This window comes from Polistes fuscatus, unplaced genomic scaffold, assembly GCF_010416935.1.
Source record: "Polistes fuscatus isolate 324 unplaced genomic scaffold, CU_Pfus_HIC Scaffold1, whole genome shotgun sequence".
NCBI lineage: Eukaryota > Metazoa > Arthropoda > Insecta > Hymenoptera > Vespidae > Polistes > Polistes fuscatus.
This window is the reverse complement of record NW_025112997.1, coordinates 12,426,679-12,451,564: the sequence shown is the minus strand read 5'-3', so window position 1 is coordinate 12,451,564 and position 24,886 is coordinate 12,426,679. Positions and strand designations below refer to the sequence as shown.

The 24,886-nt window shown below is 37.6% G+C and overlaps 1 protein-coding gene across 8 annotated transcripts in view; it reads right to left on the bottom strand.

Moving 5' to 3' along the window:
- LOC122520827 (follistatin-A) overlaps nucleotides 1-24,886 on the bottom strand; it is a 42,572-nt gene that overhangs the window by 5,633 nt on the left and 12,053 nt on the right. For 4 of the 8 annotated variants that reach the window (XM_043641136.1, XM_043641118.1, XM_043641177.1 and 1 more), the window contains exons 2-5: nucleotides 24,241-24,870; nucleotides 8,511-8,699; nucleotides 7,939-8,157; nucleotides 6,583-6,819 (exon numbers count right to left, since the gene is read on the bottom strand). In XM_043641136.1, the coding sequence (XP_043497071.1) occupies nucleotides 6,583-6,819; nucleotides 7,939-8,157; nucleotides 8,511-8,699; nucleotides 24,241-24,598 (1,003 nt within the window). In that variant the 5' untranslated portion in view covers nucleotides 24,599-24,870. The remainder of the gene's footprint in view (nucleotides 1-6,582; nucleotides 6,820-7,938; nucleotides 8,158-8,510; nucleotides 8,700-24,240; nucleotides 24,871-24,886) is intronic. The other 4 variants (XM_043641159.1, XM_043641152.1, XM_043641146.1 and 1 more) reach the window with 2 other exon arrangements.

The following is a 24,886-nucleotide window of genomic DNA, read 5'->3' as shown; positions in this document are numbered from 1 at the left end:
TCGCGCCTTGGATCTTCGAGAAAGACGATTATTTGCACCGCGACACCTCGTCGCGCTAAACCGGCTGTGGTTTGTTTACTCATTTACGTTAGCCTCCACTCTGGCGAAGTTGGAGAAAGAGAAAGAGAGAGAAAAATAGGGCCCTTTAGCGGAGAGGAGAATCTTTGGGAAACGGTAAACGAGCATTTCTTCTCTTCGAAATTCAGCAATGTTCATACGAGTAAACGAGCGAATTACAACAAGGAACGAATCGTATGATATAAGTTCTTATTTTTAAATTCGAGCATAAAACTTTTGCTTGGTATCCGTATCGTATTATTATATAACGATCGTTTCCTTTCACCAAAGAGCTTCCACCTTGTTTCCTCGAATCGTCTGTTCGAATCGTTTGCTTGGAGATCGGTTCACGCGCGTGCTCGGAATATCCTTCAACGTGGTAAGAATCTACTATTATTTTCGCATACTTGATACTGCACGTAGGGAAAGAAAGAAAGAAGAAGAAGAAAAATAAATAAAGAAAGAAAGATAAAGAAACAGGAAAAGGGAACAGACGCAAGAGCGACAGGGATAGGTAGTTCGATAGTCGGATAGTTCGTGAACGGTTTACGCTCGACTATAATAAATGCGAATGATCATTTTTTATTTCTCTTCCTCTTCATCCTGTTTCTCCTATTTTAGTTCCGTTGGTAGGACGACGACGACGACGACGACGACGACGACGACGACGACGACGACGACGACGACGACGACGACGACGACGACGACGACGACGACGACGACGGTGGTGGTGATGGTGGTGGTGGAGGATACAAGTACGAGGAGAAGCCAACGAGAAAGGGAGTGTGCAACACGGAAGAAACTAATTTTCGCCCGATAGATACGTCTGGTGATATTTGCCGAGCTGTCTAACGATCGTGCGACCGAGACCGAGCTCGGAGAAACGTTTCGCGGCTATGTCATTAGCTAAAAGAGCAAGAAAATAATACTGCGAGACGTTGCGAGACCCTGACGCAGGGTGCATCGACCTACCATCATTTCTTTTCTTTTTTTTTCTCTTTTTTGAAAAGTTATTTCTTTTTTTTTTAACAAGTATCTAGTATGCCGAGCGTACGCCTATGCGTTATTCTATTTATTTGTTTTTTTCTTTTTTTTTTCCACTTTTCCTAATCCATCTTTATTGTATTTGGTGTTTGAAAAAAAAAAATACATCAAATTTATTCGTTAACCGTTCGTCATGGTTCAGTTAAATCGAAAATTTCAAGTCGAACGTATTATTCCGTAACCCAGGACTATATATGTAAAACATGATCACGGAGAGTCCGATGCAAGCCATGGTTTGCATACAGCCGATACTTTTCTTTTCTTTTTCTTCTTTTTTTTTTCCCCCGTAACTTGTTTACGGTATAGACCGCATCCACGATGCACCGATGACAACGACAACGCGATTACTGTTCGGCATATGGAAGAAGAATTGAAAAAAGATGCGTGGAGTTAGGAGGGGGGAATTAAAAGAAATAGGAGAAACAACGCGAGGAAAAAGGGGGAAAGCAACTCGACACGCTGTTAAGAGCTAGCTAGGCTATTCGACTCGGAGGTATGCATCGATTAATGCGAACGTCCAAAGAATTCGAAGATGGCTGAGAGCACTCGGAGAGAAGGAAAACAAGTAAAAGAGTGAGAAAGAGATTCGTAAACCCTAATGTAAGATGGCTCACCTGTTTCTTTCTTTCTTTTTTTTTGTTCTTTAGAAAACGAATGGCTAATTTAACAGGTTTCAACAACGAACATATCCCGGGTAAGGTTTGTTGTCTTAGAAATATTCGTATTACCACAGATCTTTTGAAATCTAAATCGTAGATCGCTTCTATTATTCCCTTCACTTTGCATTAGAAGATCTGGTCATTTTCACGATACCATAACGAATGTGCTTTTAGTGTTGCAGCTACTTTTCTTGGGTATTTATAACAAACATTTTACCCTTCTATTTTATTCAAATCGTTTATTAATACTAGCTCGTAGATAATTTATCCGTTAGTTCTGTATAACGTAACTGACACGTTATATACAATATATATATATCCTATATAAATCAGCGTTTATGTGATACTATAATATAACGGATCACGAGAAAATAGAAATTTAGAATATAAACGGAGAGAGAGACAAATGAAAATTCTTGAATTTTATTGTGAAATATATTATAATACTTTCGATGCATCGTGTAACGTTCTTACGTTGCGTTTTTCGATATATTCCTATTTGCGATTCGATTTTCGTATCGTGATCATGACTTGATCGATGTACCCCGAATTCACGAAACGCACCGTCGTTATTTTTAGTTTGGTGGGCTGAGAGGTGGGCGGAGAAAGGGACAAAAAAAAGAGACTGTAAGAGAAAGAGAGAGAGAGAAAGAAAGAGAGAGAGAGAGAGAGCCGTTAATGTCGTAAACATAAAAGAGTGTGTGTACCGGGCACGAAAGAGAGAGAAAGACAGAAAGAAAGACGCGAGTTGCGTGGGCGCTTGCCTGGTACGTGCGTGCGTGCGTGCGTGCATTCGTGCGTTCGTGCGTTCGTGCGTTCGTGCGTTCGTGCGTACGGTGAACGACCGTAGGGCAAGGACGTCACAAGGACACGCCCTTACACACGTTCGTTTGGAGCTCGCTCACGTTTATTGCGACGCGTTTGTGCACAAATATATGTATACATATATAAAATATTTATATATATATTCTTTTTTTTCAATAAGAGAGAGGAGTAGTCGATTGGCACGTAACGACATTTTTTCGGGGGGGGGGGGGATTTTTGTTAATATCAATCTGCGTCAAATATATTTTGAAGGAAATTATTTACATTTTATGATAAATAATATTAAAAGATATTAAGTTAAACGACGATAATATTAATTATAATAATAATAATAATAATAATAATAAGGAACAAACGATTTCTAACGATGATCGAAGTGGGAAGATTTTTGATTGTAAATGGATGTAAAATATCGGTTTATCGGTCGGTCGGTGGTTGAGAAGAGGTCCACGCATTTAAAGCAAGAGCAAAAGCAACAGCAGGAACCGCTTGGGTCCCCCATTCTACCTCTGTCAGCGCCAAGTGCAAGCACCTCGCGCTCGCGATTCTTAAAATAACGCACGCATACGCTCGCGGCTGTTACATGCGGCACCTATCGAAAAGAACGAGATGAGAGAGGAGGAAAAAAAAAGAGGACAAGGAGAAGAAGAAGAAGAAGAAGAAAAAGAAAAAAATGTAGTGGTAAAAGAAGAGGAGGGAGGAGGAGGAGGAGGAATAAGAGGAGGCAAACGAAGTCGAAAAGAAGAAGAAGAAGGAGAAGAAGGAGGAGTCTTATTTTTTTCTTGCTTCTTTTTTTTTTATTTCCTTCCACTTTTTCTTTTTCTTACTTAGCATCTTCTACAGTACGAAGCGATAGGTTAAGAGTCGACCAGCTGCTGCCTTCTTGCCATTTAAATACAATGACGACGACTACGTTCACGACTTTAACTAATGTAAGACAACGACGATGATGATGAGGATGACGAGGACGAGGACGAGGACGAGGACGAGGACGACGAGAATTTAGCTGCTGCTATTGCTGATGCTACGAGAAGAAACGTAAGCGCGACCAACCAGCGTGGGCGGGGTTACGCGAGTGTAAGAAACCTCTTGGATTTTTCTTCTCTTTTTTTTCCTTTTTTTTTCTCCCCCCCTACGTTCTTCTCTCCACCTCCTCGTCTTTCTCATTATTAGCATTCCGCGTTACTCGCGCGAATCGGCCATCGAAACGGCCACAGGATTATATAGCTCGGAGGTTATAAGGGAGTGTGCAGTTATGCGAACCCCAAGATTTGTTTGCACCGTTCGCGATCGTTCGACGGTATGTCATTGACGCATCTTTTTTGTTCTTTATTTTCATACCTTATTCACAGTTTTGATCATGTATCATTTGCACGAGTCCATGGGTAACACACTTTAACTACTAGGTTTACATACGTATTTCTATATCCATTTCTACGAACACCATCCTCTGCGAATGGATAAATGAAAATACGCGTATTTTGTGAAAGAAATACGTCATAGAATTTTGCATAATTAAATAACCCAAGGGAAAAATAATTTTAAATGTATATTCGTTTCGTTTGATTATTATTAATAATAATAAAAAAAAAATAAATAGGTAAAGCAAAAATTGTTGGAAAGTAATAATAACGATTCGTGTCATTTTATTCCACGCGAAATTTGAACCCGTTCAATTGGACGGTTCCCCGCGATAAACCTAATGTTTATTATTAATACAATTTATATTTATCGAATTTCAAAGATAATTTTTACAAATAGATTCGTCAAAAAAGAGAATCGACTCGAAACTCTTTATTAGTAACTCACAGTGGAGGTTAACGAACGCCTTCTGACACTAGTCACGCGTACGGCTATCAGCTGTTTCGACTACGCCAGCTGGGACCGTTGACATGCATTTCAATTATTTCTGTTCACGATGGCATGCGCTTTATAAATAGGACTTGGTAATATTCCAGACCTTGATGAAATTATCTGGAGTTTCGATTTTGGCGCCCGGAAACAACGAGATCGTTCTTTCCAGAAAAAAGAAAAAGGGGGGTTCAAGATTAAAAGATATATTCACGATTTATACGAATTTGTCGTTGTTCTGTTATTTTTTTCTTTTTTAGTTCGTCGTTAATATTATACATACGTTAGAAATTAGGTCATGAATAGAAGCAACGAGTAAGTTGAAGTATTCGTCAATCTCGAGATATTCACGTATTAATATCTACTTTTCGACGCAAATAAATATTTCAAAGAATATTATAAAAATAATCGACGTAAGTTATTATCGTGCAAAAAATTCTATCGCGTGCGCTATATTGAATTTCTTACGAGATATTACGTAATCTTTTTTTTCTTTTCTAGTCAAAAAAATTTAACTGATATTTCAGTCAAAGAATCTGATTAAAAAAACCCGTCGATCTACAATACCTTTTTTTTTTCCTGAGAAGGATGTAATTTTGTTCGAAAATTATTTCTACGAAAAGAGAGATATACAGAGAGGCAGAGAGAGAGAGAGGAAAAAAGAGAAAAAGAGAGAAAAATAAAACAAGAGAGTTAAATACAGAAACAGGAAGAGAACAAGGGAGTATAATAAAACGAAAGGATCTACGGACGAGTGACAATTGTATCGCCAATGGCAAATAATTAACTAACGCGGCATCCGATCGGAAAGCTTTGCGTGACCGCGACGAACTGCATCATGATCTGGAATAGGAATACGACTATTCTATTTCTGTCATAGCGATTTCCAATAATTTCTATGGTTAATACGGAAGATCTCGAAAATTATGCTCATCTTACTACTACGATTCTTTTTCTTTTTTTCCTCCCTTCCTCCCTCCCTTCCTTCCTTCCTTCCTTCCCCACCGTTTCTGTCTTTATTTTTTTGCGTGCATACGTTTTTTCTCTCTCTCTCTCTCTATCTCTCCCTCCCTCTCTCTCTCTCTCCCTCCCTCTCTCTCTCTCTTTCTTTCTTTCTTTCTCTCTTTTTATAATTTTTTTGTTCTCCCTCACCTACCCGCCTGCGGATCGCGACTCGGTCGACGAACTTCCTGGAACGATCTTGCGATTGCCTCCTGATGTTTTTTACCACCGTCGTCTTCTCTTTTCCCTTCTTTCCTTTTTGGATCCTCGCGCGGGACGTTGGATACTCGCGGAATGCACCGGACCGACGTTCATAATCGCAGATTCCTCCTCGCTGCATTACTTCTCCTCTCTCTCTCTCTCTCTCTTTCTCTCTTTTTTTTTATTCCGAGCCAGCGTATCTCATCCATCAAGGATGGATGATCGTTTTAAGAACATATCCCCGCTCGTAAAAATATCTTTCCCGTTGATCTTTGTGTTTACTCGTTCACGCGAGTTGTTGCAAAGTAATACATACGCAAGCAGCAGCAGCAGTAGCAGCACCAACCAAGCGAGCGAGCGATCATTTTTTCTGTCCGTAAGAGTCGTAATAAGGCAGATAAAAAATTACGAATGGAAATGTTTCGAAACGAATCGACCTACTGGTGTCAATTTTTGAAAAAGTTAAGAAAATGTAGAAGGTAATAATAGATGATTTTAGATAATGATAAAGGTTTGTTTGTAGGGAAGATAAGGGATAAGAAAAAAAAGAAGAAAAAAATAAAACAGACGGATAAGAATTAATAAAAAACAAAAAAAAAGGGGGGTGGTAGTAGTATTAGACTCACGTTTTCAGTGGCCCTTATAGGCGACCGGAATGCTGCGCACGCATTAGATCATTTTTTCTGTCCGTAAAAGTCGTAATAAGGCAGACAAAAAATTACGAATGGAAATGTTTCGAAACGAATCGACCTACTGGTGTCAATTTTTGAAAAAGTTAAGAAAATGCAGAAGGTAATAATAGATGATTTTAGATAATGATAAAGGTTTGCTTGTAGGAAGGATAAGCGGTAAGAAAAAGAAGAAGAAAATAATAGAACAGACGGATAAGAATTAATAAAAAAACCAAAAAAAGGGGGGCGGGTGGTAGTAGTATTAGACTCACGTTTGCAGTGGCCCTTATAGGCGACCGGAATGGCGCGACCCGCGCGGCAGGCGGCGAGTCGCAGGTGGCAGGCACTCTTGTAGGTGTTTCCGTCGGCCCCGCAAACGGGCCGAGCGGTTGTGTGTTGGTGCGAGGGCGCTTGCGGGCACCTGCGGGCGCACCTCACGCAGTGAGGACTTAGGTTCTGGTCCAGCAGGCAGCTCCGACCTTGGCCGCACCGGACCCGTGCGCACGAACCTGCTCGACACTTTACACGTTATTACGCACGGTCGTAAACTGGCAGTGTCATCCTAGAACCATCCTCCTCGTTCCTTTTCCGTTACAATTTATACATGCATACATACATATATATATATACTTTGTATAAATATTTTTAAATCTATCCTTATGTTAAATTTTAACTTTAACTTCCTTCCTTCCTTTCTTACTTTCTTTCTTTCTATCTTTATTTTTCTCTTTACTCATTGTCAGTAAACGTGTCGTCGAGAAAAATGGATTATAGAGTCTGCGTCTCTCAATGCAGGTGAAAATAACGAGCCGGAAGGCCACGACGCCTCGACGACGTTAGCCGATTATCCCTTTCAGAATCATTGATCTTACTGGGCTTCGAGGCTTATGCAATTTGCGACGCTCCGTTTCGTCGAAACCACCGTGCCGCCGTTTTACGCCTTCTTACTATACGCGACGCGACCAACCAACCAACCAACCAACCCCTCGAGCGTCATAACCCGATATGCCTGCCGCATTTACTTTACCCATTTATTCCCTTTTCTTTTTTTTTCTTTTTATTTTCTTTCCACCGTTAATCACTTTTTGCTTTCTCGGTAATATCATATACCATTTTTTCTATCGCGTATTCGAATAAATTGCGAACAAATTTACACAATGGTTTTCTACGAAAATTCAAAGGAGTACGCGTTATTTTCTTTAATCCTTTTGACTGCTATGGACGCATATATGCGCTTGGTAAAAGTTGCCAGTGTAATCTATCGACGCTCATACGTGTTTGTTAATATTAATGTAAAATAATGTAATATTCGATTATTGTTTGGAGTTTCTTATCAAAAACTTTAATTACTAAATATTAATTTATTATCAAAATCTGATGAATAATATCAATCAACACTAACAAACAGTCATACTTAATAATAAACTATTCCATCTCTATAAAATACTTCAGTATTCAGCACTCAATAGGATTAATATAATCTTTTTGTTATTTAATTCCAATCGAAATAGATCGTACTCGATCGTACTCGTACGATGGACGATAGAATGGTCTTATTAAAAAATAATATAATATAATGTATTTGTAAAAAAATATATAAAAAAAAGTCTCGGTTTATACATACTCACTTTGGCAGTGGCCGGTGTAGGCAACGGCAAGCTCGTGGCTCCCCTTCTTGCAAGCTCGCTTCTTGAGCCTGCACAAGCTCTTGTAACTCCTTCCGTCCGTTCCGCAGACCGGGCCACCTCCTCTCGGAGCTTTGCATTCGGGGCTACAGACGCATCGAGGCCTTCCCCTCCGCACCACGCACTTTTTCCCTTCCTCGCATTTCACTTCCGCGCAACTCTCTGCGAACAAACGATACGTGCCCTTTTCTTTCTCTTTCTCACTCTCTCTTTCTCTTTTTCTCTCTCTTTCTACCTTTTTAAAGATCATTCCTCAATTCTTCGATTCGTCGTATTAAAATTTTTCTAATTTTTTAATATTTCAAGTTTATTTATATATATATATATATTATTTTTGTCTACTTCTCTTTCTTTCTCTCTCTTTTAAAGAATATTCTTCCGTTTCTTTCCGATTTGTCCCATGCACAATTTTCCAATTTCCAATTTCACAAATTTATTTTTATTTTATTTTTATTTTTATTTATTATTCAGATTTGATTTGATTACGTTGTAAATAAAAATTTTCTTTTGTTTACCTCTGCAAGGTCGACATTGGACACCACCTCCGAGAACTCGCCAAAAGAAAAGACTTCCACTGTCCAAATCTTCATCCGAGTAAGCCGTTGCAGCAGCTGCATTCGACGCGCAACAATCCTCTCTCGTGACACCTTGAGACAATAATTCTTTGCAGCGGCCATTGCTGATCGATGACCAACAGATACCACCTGTAATAAATCAACGACCGTTGTGCAGCGATAATGTAAGAATTTTTCATTTCAATTTTAATTCTTTTTTTTTTTCTTTTTCAAACACCTCGTTTGACTATCAAAGCGATCTTTCATAAATTCAATATATCCGTTTGATCATTTTTACGAATATTTTTCTTTCTTTTTTTTTTTAAGATAAAAGATCTGTCAGATATTAAACATTAGACTTTACTCTTAATAGAAAGTACAACACCACCACCTCATTGGTCTAGCAAATGTCACAAAAGAAATCATACAAAACGTTTGAAATAAAAACGTGGAAAAAGTGGAGTACCGGTGAACGTATTAATAAAGTAGATAGATAATAATCTTTCGTAAAGTAAAAGCACACTATGCAGTCCCAAGTTATATTGGTAACTTCCTACGGTTCAAAGTTCACAGACAGAACTCTCATAATTTTACTCGGAGCAATTTATTCGTTCACGTTCATACGCGTTCAATAGATTTATTTACATGGTTTCACCGACCATTTACTTGCTAATAAGTATTCTTATTTTAGAATCTATGAAAAAGTAGAACAAGGTTCTATTCTCGCCTTCCTCGAGTATATGTTATAATAGTATTAGGTTAGTAACAAAAATTATCTATTGTATAATAAGTATGTTGGTTCCATTCTCTTTTCCCATATATTTCCTCATTATAACGGATATTTGTTATTTTCATTTGATAAAATACTTTAATATAATGATAAGTAATGAGCATAATATTTCGAGAGAGAGTAGATAAACAAGATTTTCGATTGCCAAGCTTTGAGTATTTTTCTTCTTCACACGTGAAGTAGCCATACACGGATTGTCATGCAATATTCTAACCACAAGTTCGGAACAGACGACATTGTTTACCGAACTCTTGAGAAAGAGTAGTCTTTAAGAATTCCTATTTCCGATGTACGTAAACGCGCGTCAAGAAGACACATTCGCGACATTCCTATGAGAATCGTACAACGTCGTTTAATGTCGACATGTTTTGTATTTTTTAGTCGATGTATTATTACGATGATCAACAGAAAGTATTCAGAAATATGTTAGAAAAGTTTTCCTATATTTTAGAAAATATAATCATTGTGAAATAAACGATGATCCATTGCATACATTATTCCGATCAATATATTATACATAGTTCATTCTTATGACCCTTTTCGTAGATGTTAATCGATTGGTCGTGTATTCCAATGGGTTAATTCATTGGAATTGAAAGGAATAATAGAAAAATAGGTCGGTGAATAAGCAGTCGTGGTAATTGAAATGATTACGTCGCGACTTGACATGTTTCACGTATGCAACTAATGAAAAAAGATGTTTGAAAATTTTCACATGTTTTTCAAAAGATTAGGAAGATCGTTAAGGAAGATCCACGAAAGATTCATTTCGACTCGTTCGCGTTAGATTAGCGTTTTCCAAACTATATTAACACTGAACGCCGTTCCGTGAAAAATGTTTATTTTACTATTAACATTTGTTTTGTTTAACCTAATGAAAATTTAAGAATAAATATTTGTTTTCTTTTATCTTAACTTTTTTTTTTTTATATTTACTCGTTTAATTTATTTACAGTAGACTCTCGAGTTCGTACAACGCGTTTATGATTTTCCGACAATTATATAATACATTTAACGAGCTAAATAATAAAATAATTAAATTCAACAATTCAATTTACTTTAATTGATCACAAAAAGAAAAAACAGACAAAACTTCGAGAAAATACAATCGTAAGGAAAACTTTTCAAATTTTTCATTAATAAATATTACAAAACATTGCTCTCACAATAATTGATAACCAATTCGCACGAGTCAAATAAAATTCACACAAACAGACACAGAGAACAATGATTAATGCAGATTAACCGATCATAAAACCAATCAATAATAAAATATGTCTCAAAATAATTCATTAAAAAAATAATAATCGAAATATTATTCTCAATTATTCCGACGAACTCGAATCGACAATATCGAAAACTGAATAGAAATTATTCTACAGAAGTCTATGAATGATATCATTTTCCCGGACTCGAAGTGCTGGCGATCTGTCTCGAAATGTTTTCGAACGTTGGTGTTGTTCCTTTGAGAAACCTTCGTGAAAAGGCCGCGAAATGTCGGCGGAGAAAAATAAAAGAGAAGTCAGAGCAGCGCCGCGACGTCCCTGAGAGACAATGGAACACCTCGGGCGACGATTAATCACCGTGTACGATAATGCAATCGGAAAGCCAACGTTCCAAGTGTACGAAAGAAAGAGAACGAGAGTCTCTCGATGCGGTTTGCCAAAGCCGGCTTTATGTTGCACCGGCAAAATGTACGTAACTTTGTCCGTGACTCTTCTTTCTCTTTCTCTTTTTCTTTCTTTATTTTTCTTTCTTTCTCTTTCTCTGACACAATCTACCTTCGGGATAAAACTATCTCTTTCTCTCTTTCTGTTCGAGAATCAAGCATGAGTGGTTGTTCGTTCGTTTCTCGGTTCCCGATCTAGTCACGATCCGAGCGATTGGTTTAGCACGCGATCGGTACTCGATCATTCTTCGATTCTTCCTACGTTCTTGTTTTTCAAAACAATCCCTTCTTCTTTCAGGGGAAAATACGATCGGAATTTAAAAGAAACATTTACCCACCCCTCTTTTAGATCCAATATTATTCTTTCGATAACTCCTTTCTTCTTTCGATGTTTCATTATTAATAACCAGTTTGCATCGTGATTTATAAAATATATTATTAATTTTATCGATCGATAATCGATTATCGTTATCGAGTAGTGCATTTTATTTTATTAAATAATAATTTATACGTTTCTCTCTTTCTCTCAATTGTATTTAGATTTTTATTTTCTCGTTAAAAATTGTTCGATTCAATTTTACGAACGGGAGGAGAACGTTTGAACGTAAATTGACGTGACGTTAGGATTTAGAAGAAAATCGAATGCACCGGATGCATGTAAAATTGTAAAAACTAATTTAAGGTTTATTCATTTTTACATTATAGTCATATTTTTTATTTTATTGAACGGTAGAAAAATATTTCTTTGTATTTTCCAGATAAATTGATTTGAGATCGTATAATTTTAGTAATATTAATCTGATCTGATTTATTTTTCTATTAAAATACGAAGAAAATTTGTCACTCAATTTAATACATTATTTTGCTAACTTAATAAAATAACGTAAAATAAGGAAAAATATTTTACGCGTAAGATTTATTAATACTTTGACCACACAATGATCCACATTGACGTGATCTAACGTGCAAGTGTGATTTTATTTTACGTCGGTAATTGACGATTACCTAATCTCATCTAAACTAAATCTAAATTTCAATTATTTTATTTTTCTTTTTATTTTTTTACCTGCTTTCTATTGTTAAATGAAATTAAAAAAAAAACAAGTATTGTATAATAAATAATTGATATTAATATTCCGAGTAAATCGGTATAAAATATACGAACAAACATGTAACAGTTATATAATTATGATGATCATTAATGAGTCACAAAAAAAAAAGGTAGAAATTTTAGGAACGACTTGATAGAATTTTTTTACCGTTAAACATCAACACTACTAAATTTTTCTATATAATTATACGTATTGTTAACAAGACGGATTATTATTTCGTGCACGGTAATAAAGTGATAGTCATCGTACACGGATTATTCTGCTTGCGGATGCAAATGGGAATTAAAATCCGAAAGGATGTTTGTTTTATTACGCAAGGGTATTCTTCCTTTTTTTTTGATGGAGATAATAATAATAATAATAATTTAAAAAAAAACCAGAAAAAAGAATAGAGACTGAGAGAGAGTGAAAAAAAAAGAAAAAAGTAAAAAAAAGAACGTTTGAGTTAGCTCGCGTGCGTTAGTTTTAACGGTGGCGATAGGATGCCAGGGAACGAATATAAAACGGGAGCGAGTTTGCTGGCTCGACGCCCGTTTTTGCCACTGACCTCTCTTAACGCATCACGAGAATCTTTTCGCACGGTCGAAAACCAACTGGCCAAACTATTTTTGCATTAGTCGAAGCGTAACGAATGAGAGAAGCGTTCTTTGTTGTCCGTTGTTTTATAAATGGGGTTTTATCTCGAGATTTTTTCAATTTTTCTATTTACAATTTAACCTTTTCAATGCTATGGGCGCATATATGCGTCCACAAGGAAAACAATACGTGTGGATTAAGGACGCGCATATGGGCTTATCAATTTTTTTCTTCTACCTATTACCTCGGTTCGAAATTCTTTTCTCTTTTTTTTTTATCAAAATAGTTATCAACATTAGCAATAAAATCATTCCCGTTTCCAGCGATTGCAATTGTTAGGCATGTTCCGGTTAATTCAAAGGGTTAAGGGCTCACTCGCATACCCCCTGCCTCTCATTTGAACCCTCTTTACCAAGTAAATTTGAAAAATTATTGTTGGCTAGAGAGGTTTTTCTTTTTAATTTTTTACTTGAACAATTTTTTGTATAAAATTATTAAACACTAATTAGAATATTTCAAACTTTGGTATACAATTTTGAAAGATGTAAACAAATTAGTTGATTAATTCATTATTATTCATTATACACAGGGGATGTATGTCAGCCCTTAATTCATATTACAAGTATAACGAAACATGACGAGAAAGATTATTGGGTTTATAATAACGATAACTTTTAATTAAGAGTTTGAGATGATAAGTAATTCTATTATATTAATACGAAAATAAAACGATATTATCGATATCAATTTATTATACCGTTTAAGATGAGATATTATAGTAAGCGACTAGTTGCTTAACCACTTGGCGCGAGCATAGATCGAAGCCTATTACTTTTTCCAGACACGGTATTGTAAACACAACTGTCTGGCTTATGTTAGGATGCCGATGTGCGTCGTCGCATGGACGTTTATAAACGTTCCGGATCTTTTTCTTCTTGACGGCTTTATAAAAATTAAAAAAAAAAAGAAATATATATATAAACGTAATATAATTAGCATTAAAATATACAATGATTTTCATTGTAAGCAAAAAAATAAGTTTGTGTAATTTTAAATATTAGGCCGAACCAAAAGTTCGCGCGTTTTTAAATGAATATTTCACTTGCGTATAAAAAGTAATTTTATTGAATTGAAAAAAACAATTACACTGTCTGAAACAACACAATATATTCACGAACTTTTGATTCGCTCTAATTACGTTTCTTATTTTTTTTAAATTCGATCGGCAGAAAGAAAGAATGCAGAATTTGTAAGCTTTTTTTCGTTAAGTAGGAAAAATCAATAGTCAATAATAAATGATTTAAATCTTTCTTACGAAAGATTCGATAAACGAATGGTAAGATAGGAAGGAAGGAAGGAAGAAAAAGGTTCGTCCACCCTCTCGTTCGTTCTCCTTGCACAGAGCATCGAGCAGCTCGTAAATTATGCCAACGTACGTGGTGATTCACGCACGATCACACCGTGTTTAAGGTTTAACAGTTAGCTTAGCCGGTTGCGCAAGACTAAAGCACCGTTCACAATGATCTCATACTATGATCGTATATATATATAGGTATACGTATATATGTTATAAAAGAGAAACATCTCAACATTCTCTCCCTGACGTTTACTAATTTTGAGAGCAACACGAGGAACCACCGTCTCATCGCGAAGGAGAGAATCTTTCAAGGATCCTTTTCTTGCGCAAGAACCAATTCTCCCATCATCATAATCTTCACATTCGCCTACACGTACTCGCGCGCACAACTTCGATCGCGATATTTCGAGATTTACCTCGTGTTGAACGTTCCAACGAGTTTTCGCTTTCGATGTAAGCTAAATTGGTTTCTTTCTTTCTTTTTTTTTTATTTTCTCTCTTCTCTTTCCTTTCGTATTTTAACGTGTTACGATTTATCAATCTTTTTTTAAGAACTTATTAATCGAAATTTTTGCTCCCTTTTTTTTTATTTATTTATTTATTATAATATTTTTATAATAATTATATAATATTTTTATTTATTTATTATATTATATATTTATTTATTTATATATATCAAACGTGTCTTCTCTCTCTCTTTCTTTCTCTCTCAAAAAAAAAAAAAAATAAGGTAATTATAAAATTTCCTATTAGTATCGCGTGCATGACGATAAATGAAACCGTTGCTCGTAAGAGAAATTATCGGCGTCTTGTTACGATCGTCCAAGCCTTATTTGCCACAACTACTCCTTATGTAATAATCGATACGATCGATCACAATACGATCGGTACTCTACCGATATTTGAGATACTGATGAACTTGTATTATATATTTAAAAGAAAAAAAAAGAGGAGAAAAAACAAATAAAAGAAAAAACAACAACAACAACAAATAACAATCATAACGTTCGACGAATCCGAGAAAGAAAATTCATTCTATATAATAAACTTTAACTAATGTAAATGTGTTTATATATATATATACATATACCCGATGATATAAAGTATCGTGTTTTATGCTTGCTTAACTACTCATTAACCCTTCCAAACTTTTTGTCATTCCACTTTGAAATCCATAAAACGTGTATCGACCGAGGTTTATCCCTCGAAAAAGTAGTCACCCCTTAAACGGATTTACGATGTAATAAAAGTTTGACAATTACTCCTTGGGCTTTATTTCGGGAAAAGTAAATTGTGAATTACAACGTGATTCGTTATCGTTTAGATGAACATTATGGTAGTTAACGTACCAACCTTGTCAAATTGTTACGATGTTCAACTTATGAAGAGTAACGAATGTGTGTACGATGAGTAGATATATATATATGCGACTTATTACTATAGTACTTTCAAAATCTTCCCTGTATCTCTCTCTATGAAAAATAGAAACTTATCAATTACTCTGTACATTATTTTAAACTTTATATTCTTCAATTTCTATATGAAATTTCCAACATAAGTATATATGGATACACAACTATGCTATAATATAATAATATTTTCTAAATTTTCCTTGTATCTATAAAAAAGAAAAAGAAAATAGAAAAACGAATTTTAGTTTTGCAAATTTTCTGTACCAAGACTACACACTATAATAATAATAATAACAATAATAATAATAATAATAATAATAATAATAATATCAAAACCTTATTTATATTTTATAATAAGAATAAAAAATACCCATACGTAAGATCATACTTTGAACGTGATACTCGAGTTCTTTATTAAACAAAATTAAAAAACTATATCAATAATTGATTTAAAGTCAACTGAAAGGAAACAAAACGAGGTTAAAATTTGGAAAAAAAGGTGAATGACGATGAGTTCCTGTCCATCGTTTGGAAAATAACTCGAACATAACATCACCACGTAGGTGGAAGGAAGAAAGGAAGAAAGGAAGAAAGGAAGAAAGGAAGAAAGGAAGGGAATACGTCGTGTGTAGCGTGGCGAAGGTGACGGAACTTATACACCTTGTTACGGAGCGAAAAGGAAAGTCTGGCAAAGGCGAAGCATTAATTCCCAGCCACGCGGCGTGTCTAGACCGCGACACAGCCACCGTTTGGCCCAGTTACGCCCTTCTTCTTCCTCCCCCTCCTCCAACCTTCCCCTTACTCCGTCATCCCCACTCCTAAGTTCTCTCGCACACGCACCCTTTTACTCTCCCAGCCTCTTCTCTTGGCTACTTGGCTACTCTATCTTTCCCGTAGCTCACACAACAGACTGACTGACTGACTGATTGTATGCGTGTGTGTATCCCTGTGTCTCTGTGTGCGTATGAGAAAGAGATCAAAAAGAAACGAAGAACGTCTAAGCATACTTCTTCTTACTCGTCTACTAAACGTTCCTTCTCATCGAAAGGTTTCTATTTTTTAACCGTCTTTCGTAAAATCCTCTTTATCTTTACTCTCTCTCCCCCCACCCCACTTCACCCCCAACCCCATATTCAAATTCATTTTCTTTTAGACTCGTAACAAGAAAGAAATCATTTGAGAAAATAACTATCAAACGGATAGTGCAGTTCCTTGTTCGACAATGTTTTAGCATAATAGATAACTTAGTTGGTCGGGGGTAATACCTTTGGAAAAGGTAAATGGTGAATAAGGTCCTTTGAAATGCATAAGGATATCCATCTTTCCCAGGGTTGACGTTTAAACGTATGACGCCCACGTGTTTCGAATACTCGAGAGAAACGATTGTCAAGGTCGAACCATTCGTTATCGCGATTCATGGAGGTACATATCTACGTGCGAAACAACCGCTTTAGGGTCGTTTAAAGGAGATGGCGTCGAACGGGAAGAGAAGGTTCTCAACTGTGTGTTGTCTTACGTTACACCTCGAACAATGATCTTTTTCTTATTTTTTTTTCTATTATCAATAATGTTACAATATATCGAACGCAAATAAGATTATAATAGAAACGTTAGGTATATTGGGTATATTACGAATCGTACGAAAGGGGATCGTTATTAATTTGACAATTGATTTTAATACGATTGTTTAATGAATATAAAACAAGCAAGACAATTTTGTGTTCATACTCGTATAGTGTATAATACTTTTTTACGATTCATTTAATGCAACGTTATTGAATATGCAATTGACGTGATATACAGACGTATATAACAGATACGGGGCGCTAAAGGATGTTTTAAAAGGCACGTTTAAGTTTGTTCATCGAGCGTGCGTGCATATCGGTGCACCGAAGCACACCGGTGGCGACGAGACGACGATTAAATGCTAAACACGACGATTCCTTTTTCCCCTTTTAGAAAGCTTTACGCGTATTCTTCTTCTTCTTCTTTTCTTTTTCTTTTTTTTTTCTTATTCTACGACAATACCGATGAAACATTCATTAGGATTGTTTCGGGTGGTACCTAAATATCCAGACCTTAAACCTGCGAACAATTTATGAACATATATGTTTCTAAATAATAAAACAATCATTTTGTTGATGCGTTAAAAACATTTCAATGATAAATTTGATTAAGCAACGTCAATATCGTTGGCCTCGAATAATCCTCGATTACTTTTTCCGTTAAAGTCAGATGTTAAGTTGATCGATCTTGAGAATGCGTTTCGATAGCTTGCAATCCAACATTGCGGTTAAACGATCTATCCTATCCTATTTATCTAGATATATACCAAGCATACAGTTGCATATGCATGTATAATAGAAACGTGTGAAACCAGCTTTAGATATGCATATATATATATAAAAAAAAAAACAAATAAATGGATAATCTTATGCGTAGAGTGTGGAAACGAAACGATGTAATTTTAATATGAAAAAAAAAAGAGAAATAAATAAAAAAACATGTAAGTAAGATAAAGTAGTAAATATAATTCTGTCGTAAATATATTAGAAAACCTCGGCTAATTGGAACTAGTCTTGTCCAGTTGAGGAACACGAAAGCGAAAACAAGTATTTCCGGGGGAAGTATCGAGTCATACTCGGTTGAGCACCTGCGTCTTCTCGTCCGAGAACCGCTTTATCGTAAACACGAGGATAATGCGAGCAGTAAAGAAAAATGCACCGGAGACTTATGGGTCTAGACTCTTGAGGCTCTAGGCTCTAGCTTCTAGGCTCTTACAGGCACGTCGGTATGCAAGATACAAGCTGCCGATTAAACTGCCTATCCGTAGTTCATGCTCTTCTCCTTTTCTTCTTCGTGAACTAACTATCTCTCTCTCTCTCTTTCTTTATATATTTTCCTTTTCCTTTTCCTCTTTCAGTAACGTGACTTTCGTAGATCCTATATCCGTTCTACTCTTCTTCTTACCCTTAACGAATTTTTCTTTCAATAATATTATTTGATCGTGGGGTATTGTATTCTTGTAAAAAAATAAAAAAAGAAACATGTACGTTTAGTTAGGTTCGATGGTATAGTAATATTTAAAACATTAGTTTCGTCGCACGAAACACCGATTTCCAAGAAACGAGATTTTCTCAAACGGAATGTTAGAGCAGTGCGTAGCAGTATTTCCTTTCTCCTCGTAAAAGAGCAAACTCAGCGAGCCGTGTTCGAGATGATGATATGAACCACGAAACACTATAAAAAGTCTACTTTATACAAGGTTACAACTGCTTTTTTTCTTCTTCTACTTATTCTTCTTATTCTTCTTCCCATCTTTATCCATCTTCTAAGAAATTCCATAAGAATTGTTGTTTAACAATAAGATTTCACGAAAGTAGTAGAACCTGGACAATGTTGAACGACTTGAAAGAAAGAAAGAAAGAAAGAGAAAGAGAAAGAGAAAGAGAAAGAGAGAGACCTTCCTTTGGTCGTCACCCTTCGTTGACTTTCTCGGATCAAGACTCGAACACTGGTTTATAAAGTATTATCGCTTTGTGCCTTTTTCTTCAAGGACAAGTTAATAACCGTGATTGTACCTATATCGATATATATATATATTATATATTACATTTTCTAAAGGATCATTTTACCATTACGATTATTTAACAAATCTATAAAAAAATAATGAAAACGTAACGCTTACGACGAAATTGAGAGAACTCAAAGGGACAAAAGAATTTACGATTGGAAAGTCAAGAAAATATTTGATATCGTGGATAGAGAAGGAAAGATACGAAAGGCAAAGGAGAAGAAGAGGGTGGTAGGAGATGCGTTGGTTGTCGATGGCTCGACAGCAGGTGGTAAAAAGATCGGTACTCGTTCGAAGGGGAGCATCTTCAGGTTGGTGGAGACATTCGCGACGTGCCACAAGAGGGAGGCAAGTTTCTTGCCGGTACAAGACGACAACCACGCGGTTAGTCATCAAGGCCCGGAGATTGTCCCCGTGGACGGCGACCCGACCGGTTGACCAAAACCACAAGCTTCTCTCTTTCTCACACTCGCTGTATTTCCCTCCACTTTTATCTCCTACTCCTCCTCCTCCTCCTTCTTCTTCTTCTTTTGCTTCTTCTACATGTTCTCTCTCTCTCTCTCTCTTTTTCTCTCTCAGTTCTGTCTCGTCGTCTCGAAGCCGATCCCCTTCGTCGTCGTCGTCGTCGTCGTCGTCATCGTTGTCGTCGTCTTCTTCTTCGTTCTCTTTACCCTCCCTGTTGCCTCTTTGCCGGTGTTGCTGTTGCTGTCGGTTGTCTCTCGACTCGCGATCGAGTAACCTTAGAAAGTCCACTGGGTATTGGGAGGGTTATTCTGTTTCCATCGACCAAACTTGTTGCTCGAGTATACGCTGATGGTTTCCGAGGCGGTCGAACTGTTTCTCACTCTTTCTCCCTCTCTCTCTCTCTCTCTCCCTCTCTCTCTCTCTCTTTCTGTTATATACCGCACACCAAAGAACTTATAAGACTGTGCAAATCATGAACGACTTGTGGACTCTCTTTGTGACTCTTTGCTCGATTATTTTCCGATTCCGATGGTTATCGATTTCAATCGAGGATCGTATCGAAATAATATTCAAATGAAATTTTTCATTTATAAACGAATGGGAATTTAAGTGTGAATAATTAAAACGAGTGAATTTTTCTTAAGATATAATTCAAAATAATAGAACTCGAGAATGTATCTTCATGACTATGTCTTATGTATAATTTTTTTGACTTATGTATAATTTATGACTATACTTAATGTATAATTATTTAATAAGGCACAATATGTATTTAGGTATACGTATTATAATATACTCGATTATTTCGCCACTCATTGTGCTGATTTTTGTTCGAATGAATGAACGGTGTACTTATGTCGGAGCTCGTTTACTTCGTACATTCTAACCCGCCTACACGTAAGCACGATGCATGCGTACTCCTCGGTGGGTTACCATGTATTTGCATTGTAACGAATTACATTGACCAGTGATCCGAAACGTACGACACGCGAGCGCACGGTAAAAGTAGATAGAAAAAAATCATCTAAATAATCAATACCCCGTGACGCTGAAGGACACATCCGTGACAAGAGGCTACGTTCAGTAGTACCACCCAGTTGTTATTTTCTTTCTTCGATCTAATGAAAAAAATCAGATAACCTAGCTCGAAGTGTTTATTATGTGGAATGGAAACTACGAGATTGAGCAAACAAATAAAATATAAATAAAAAAGGAAAAGAAACTGCAACAAAAATATTTTATATCAAAGGTGCAAATTTAACGCAAACCCTACCGCGTTACGCTGTAAATCATATACTCATTGACGGTCCTTTCGGTGGACGTATAAAATTTATTCAACGGATACTCGAGAAGCATACTCGTTGGAGTTATTTCCTCGGGCATATGGCAATGCGCGTACAACGACGGCATTGGTTTTATCGTACCGGTCTCTTCGAATAGTCATTCTCGTTGTTGGAATATGAAACCAACCGCACGCGCGCGCATAACTCGAGTGTTTTATCGCAACCTCACCATCACCGCAGACTGCGCCTTCGGCCATACTCGTCGGGTTGTTTTTGCTACGATGTGACTCGCACTTCGCTAAGGGCGACAAAGCCGAGGCGTTAATCCGATACACGTATTATACAAGTATGTATACGCGACGCAGTTGTGTGTTTCTCTCTCTTTCTCTCTGTTTCTTTTACTTAAATAAGGTAGGGAGGTAGTTAGATAGGTAGGTAGGTAGGTAGGTGGGTAGGTAGGTAGATAGGTAGGTAGGTAGGTAGGTGGGTAGGTAGGGAGAGGTAGGTAGGTAGGTAGGTAGGTAGTTAGGTAGGTAGGTAGGTAGGTAGGTAGGTAGGTAGGTAGGTATGTAGGTAGATAGGTAGGTAGGTAGGTAGGTAGGTAGGAAGGTAGGTAGGTAGGTAGTTAGGTAGGAAGGTAGGTAGGTAGGTAGGTAGGTAGGTAAGTAAGTAAGTAAGTAAGTAAGTAAGTAAGTAAGTAAGTAAGTAAGTAAGTAAGTAAGTAAGTAAGCAAGAGTACGATGCACGAAGGCGTAGGTGTACGAGCCAAGTGCCGCCCTAGGAGGGTTTTGCAAGGGTCTCCGCGAGACGGCCATCCGAGGGGCCATCCGAGAGGCCATCCGAGGGACCATCCGAGAGGCCCTCCTGCTCGAGCGCTCTCTTCTCCTCTGCGGCCCCCCTCTCTGTCCCTTGGCCTCTCGGACAGGAGGCTTGGCTCCCCCTCGACGACCACGTCGTCCTTTCGCTCGGTGGCATCGTCCGCGCGCGTCTGGTGGCTGAAGCTCCTCTCGGTGATGCGGAGCACTGACCCGCAAACTGGTTCCTCCATTACACCAGACTTTCTCCCCCACCCCTCTCCTTCTTCGGCTCCTTTCCTCCTTCTTCCTTCTTCTTCTTCTTCTTCTTCTTCTTCCTATCCTTTCCCTTTTCCTCTCATTCCACCATTCGCGTCTTCGCCTTCGCTACTCGTCCCGTTCCGTCTTTCCTCTTCTCCTAAGTCCAAATTTTTCTTCGTTTCTAGTTGTGATCGTTCGAATAACAACACCCAGTGTGGGTGATCCCGTGAATAGAAGAAGAAAATCGAAAATGACGATACAGAAATACGTACTTCGACGTAATTCGGGATTATTATTATTGACAGTCTATAATTCGTATATCTCCTTTCTCTCTCTCTCTCTCTATCTCTCTCTTTCTCTCTCTCTCTCTGTCTCTCTCTCTCTCTCTAGTATATAAGTTAAATATTTGAATTTCGATTTTTTTTTGATATCGTGACGAGGATTCAGCCTTGAATGTTACGATATAAAAGGAAAGTATCTAGTCGGACGAGTATCCTCGATTATCCCTGGTGTGTCAATTAAATTAGTCGCGTCAACGTCGAGGTTTGCTCACGCGGAGTGATGCATATAAAACGACGATCGTTCTCTCGTTGTCATCGCTCGTTTTCGTCGTCGTTGTGTCGTATTCGTCGTTGTTGTTGTCATTGTCGTCGTCTTCGTCGTCTTCGTCGTCTTTGGCAACGTTGTTCGCCTTCGAATGAACGATAAACGCAGCTCAGTCGCTATCCAGACGTAGCCCAGACGCAACTCAGACGATAAAGTGCGAATTAATTCAGCGCTAATTCCACGTCTGGCATCCGACAAACGCCGAAGGGGAAAACCGCGACACATCGCGCCACGAGAAAGTGAGACAGAGAGGGAGAGAGAGAAACAAAGAGAGAGAAAGAGAAAGAGAGAGATAGAAAATACGTACATCAGCCGACTCTAAAACTTCATAAACGTCTCCGGGAAATTTCGAAACGTGTTTCTTACCCTTTTCGTCGCATCAGACATGCAGAACTTTACTCTAACTATCAACGATTATGGTACCAAGGGAGTTTTCATTTGGTACGACTAAATCCTCTGTAGTAGATTTGAATAACGGTGAGCATTAATATTTCAAAATAAATATACATGTATATACATACGTTAAAATTGATTTATTTGATTAAAATTTTATCATTGTGATTTGTATCTATATCGAATTACTTTACGATCTCAACGAGGGAAAAATGTGTTCGATAGATATTTATTTTTATTTAATTGGCGGAAGGGGGAAGGGGGAAGGTAACGAATTTTGTTGTTTTGTTAATTAAAAAAAAAACATTTCGACGAAGTTTAGATTTAGTTTAGAAAAAAAAACTGTGAAATTTCTATGGTAGTTGGCGAACACTATCGATACCTTTTCGAGATATCAAATGTCATCATGTTGGTTAAGCGATTTCATTGAGCTCGAAGCTCGCGGTGATCATATTGGGAATAATATAGTTTGGACAGTAATTTTGCTGTCTCTTGGACAAATATGTTAGACGAGTAGTATGTCTCGACACGTTGGTTGGTTGGTTGGTTGATTGGCTGAAGGAAGACTCGCGTACTCGACTTTCTTCGTTATGACGTGATAATCGTTGGCGCTTCTTCGAAATATAGATAGATAGATAGATAGATGGACATTGAAAAAAGTTATATAGAAAGAGGAAGAAGAAGGTGATGCATAATCCTTGAAAACGTACATAGGCAGGGTTGCTGCTCGATGACGAGAGAGAGAACGATGACGCACGGATTTCCAATGTCATCGTAAACGAGACGACGGTTCTCTTACATAAGCACGAACAAATCAGCGCGATGACATTCATCGAGCGATTATAGCGAGCGTAGTTTATGAAACTGTGCGTTGTGTGCGTCGTAGAAAAGAAGAGAGAAAAAAGAGAGAGAGAAAGAAAGACAAGTCATCCAATGCCGTCGGTGAATATCGGGGAGAGACATGCGCCTCTTTCGATGCCTTTTACCGCGCGTATCCTATATACAAAAAATTTATCGCGTTTGACGCGTCCGTCTTCTATCATAAAACTACTCTCTTCGTATATGACGTTTGACGTACGAAAATAATAAAATAATGATAATCAGGAAATTCTAATAACTCGTTAGCAGCGAACTTGTTCACGAGCAGTGATCGTTTGCTTTAAACGTGGGGGTACGACCAAAAAATTGCAAATTTAAAATAATTTTTATATATATATATATATATATATATATATATATATATATAGACATATAGGTAATAGTTCATATAGTTACCTATCTCTGTATACTAACGTAACTATAATTAAAAATAAAAAATAAAACAAATAAAAAAGGACAAAATGGAGAATATTTCATTGACATGGGAAAAGAATCGGTGAAAAGTGTATTCGGGACTTACCGGTGGTAGGGTTTATCCGTAGCAGCAAACCAATGAGGGATAGGAGGACGAAGGAAGTCTTGTAAGCGGGTGCCGCGAAGGATCGTCGCAGGGCCGTCATTTCAGGCGGCCCGCCCCAGTTTCGGCCGTGACGTCTCGTTGCCTCGACGATCACCGGCGACCCTGTCTCCGGCTTTGCGACTTCCGCTAATTCTACTCGGACTTCGACTTGGACGACGGCGGTGGTGGTGATGGTTGTGGTGGTGGCGGTGGTGGTGGTGGTGGAGGCGGTGGCGGCGGCGACAGTGGTGGTGGTGGTGGTGGTGGTGGTGGCAATGGTGGTAGCAGCACCCTCCTGTCCTCGTACTTCACATCTCATCTGCCTTCTCTACTTATTTACCTTCCGCCTTTTTTATTCCCCCGTTTTTATCCCCTCTCCTTGGTAGATTTTCACGTTTGCAGCCTATCGACACCAATGACACAACAAACGTGACGATTTTAATCGTAAACTCCGAGTTTTCTTTTTTCTTTTTTACACAAATCAGCGCTAACGCTCCCTCTCTTAGCTCTGGTTTTCCCTTCTCCCCTCTTTCGATAGGAAAGTCTCGATCGTATTTTTCCCCGTCACATCTCACTCTCGAGCGAACCGATCTGCCGATCGATAAAG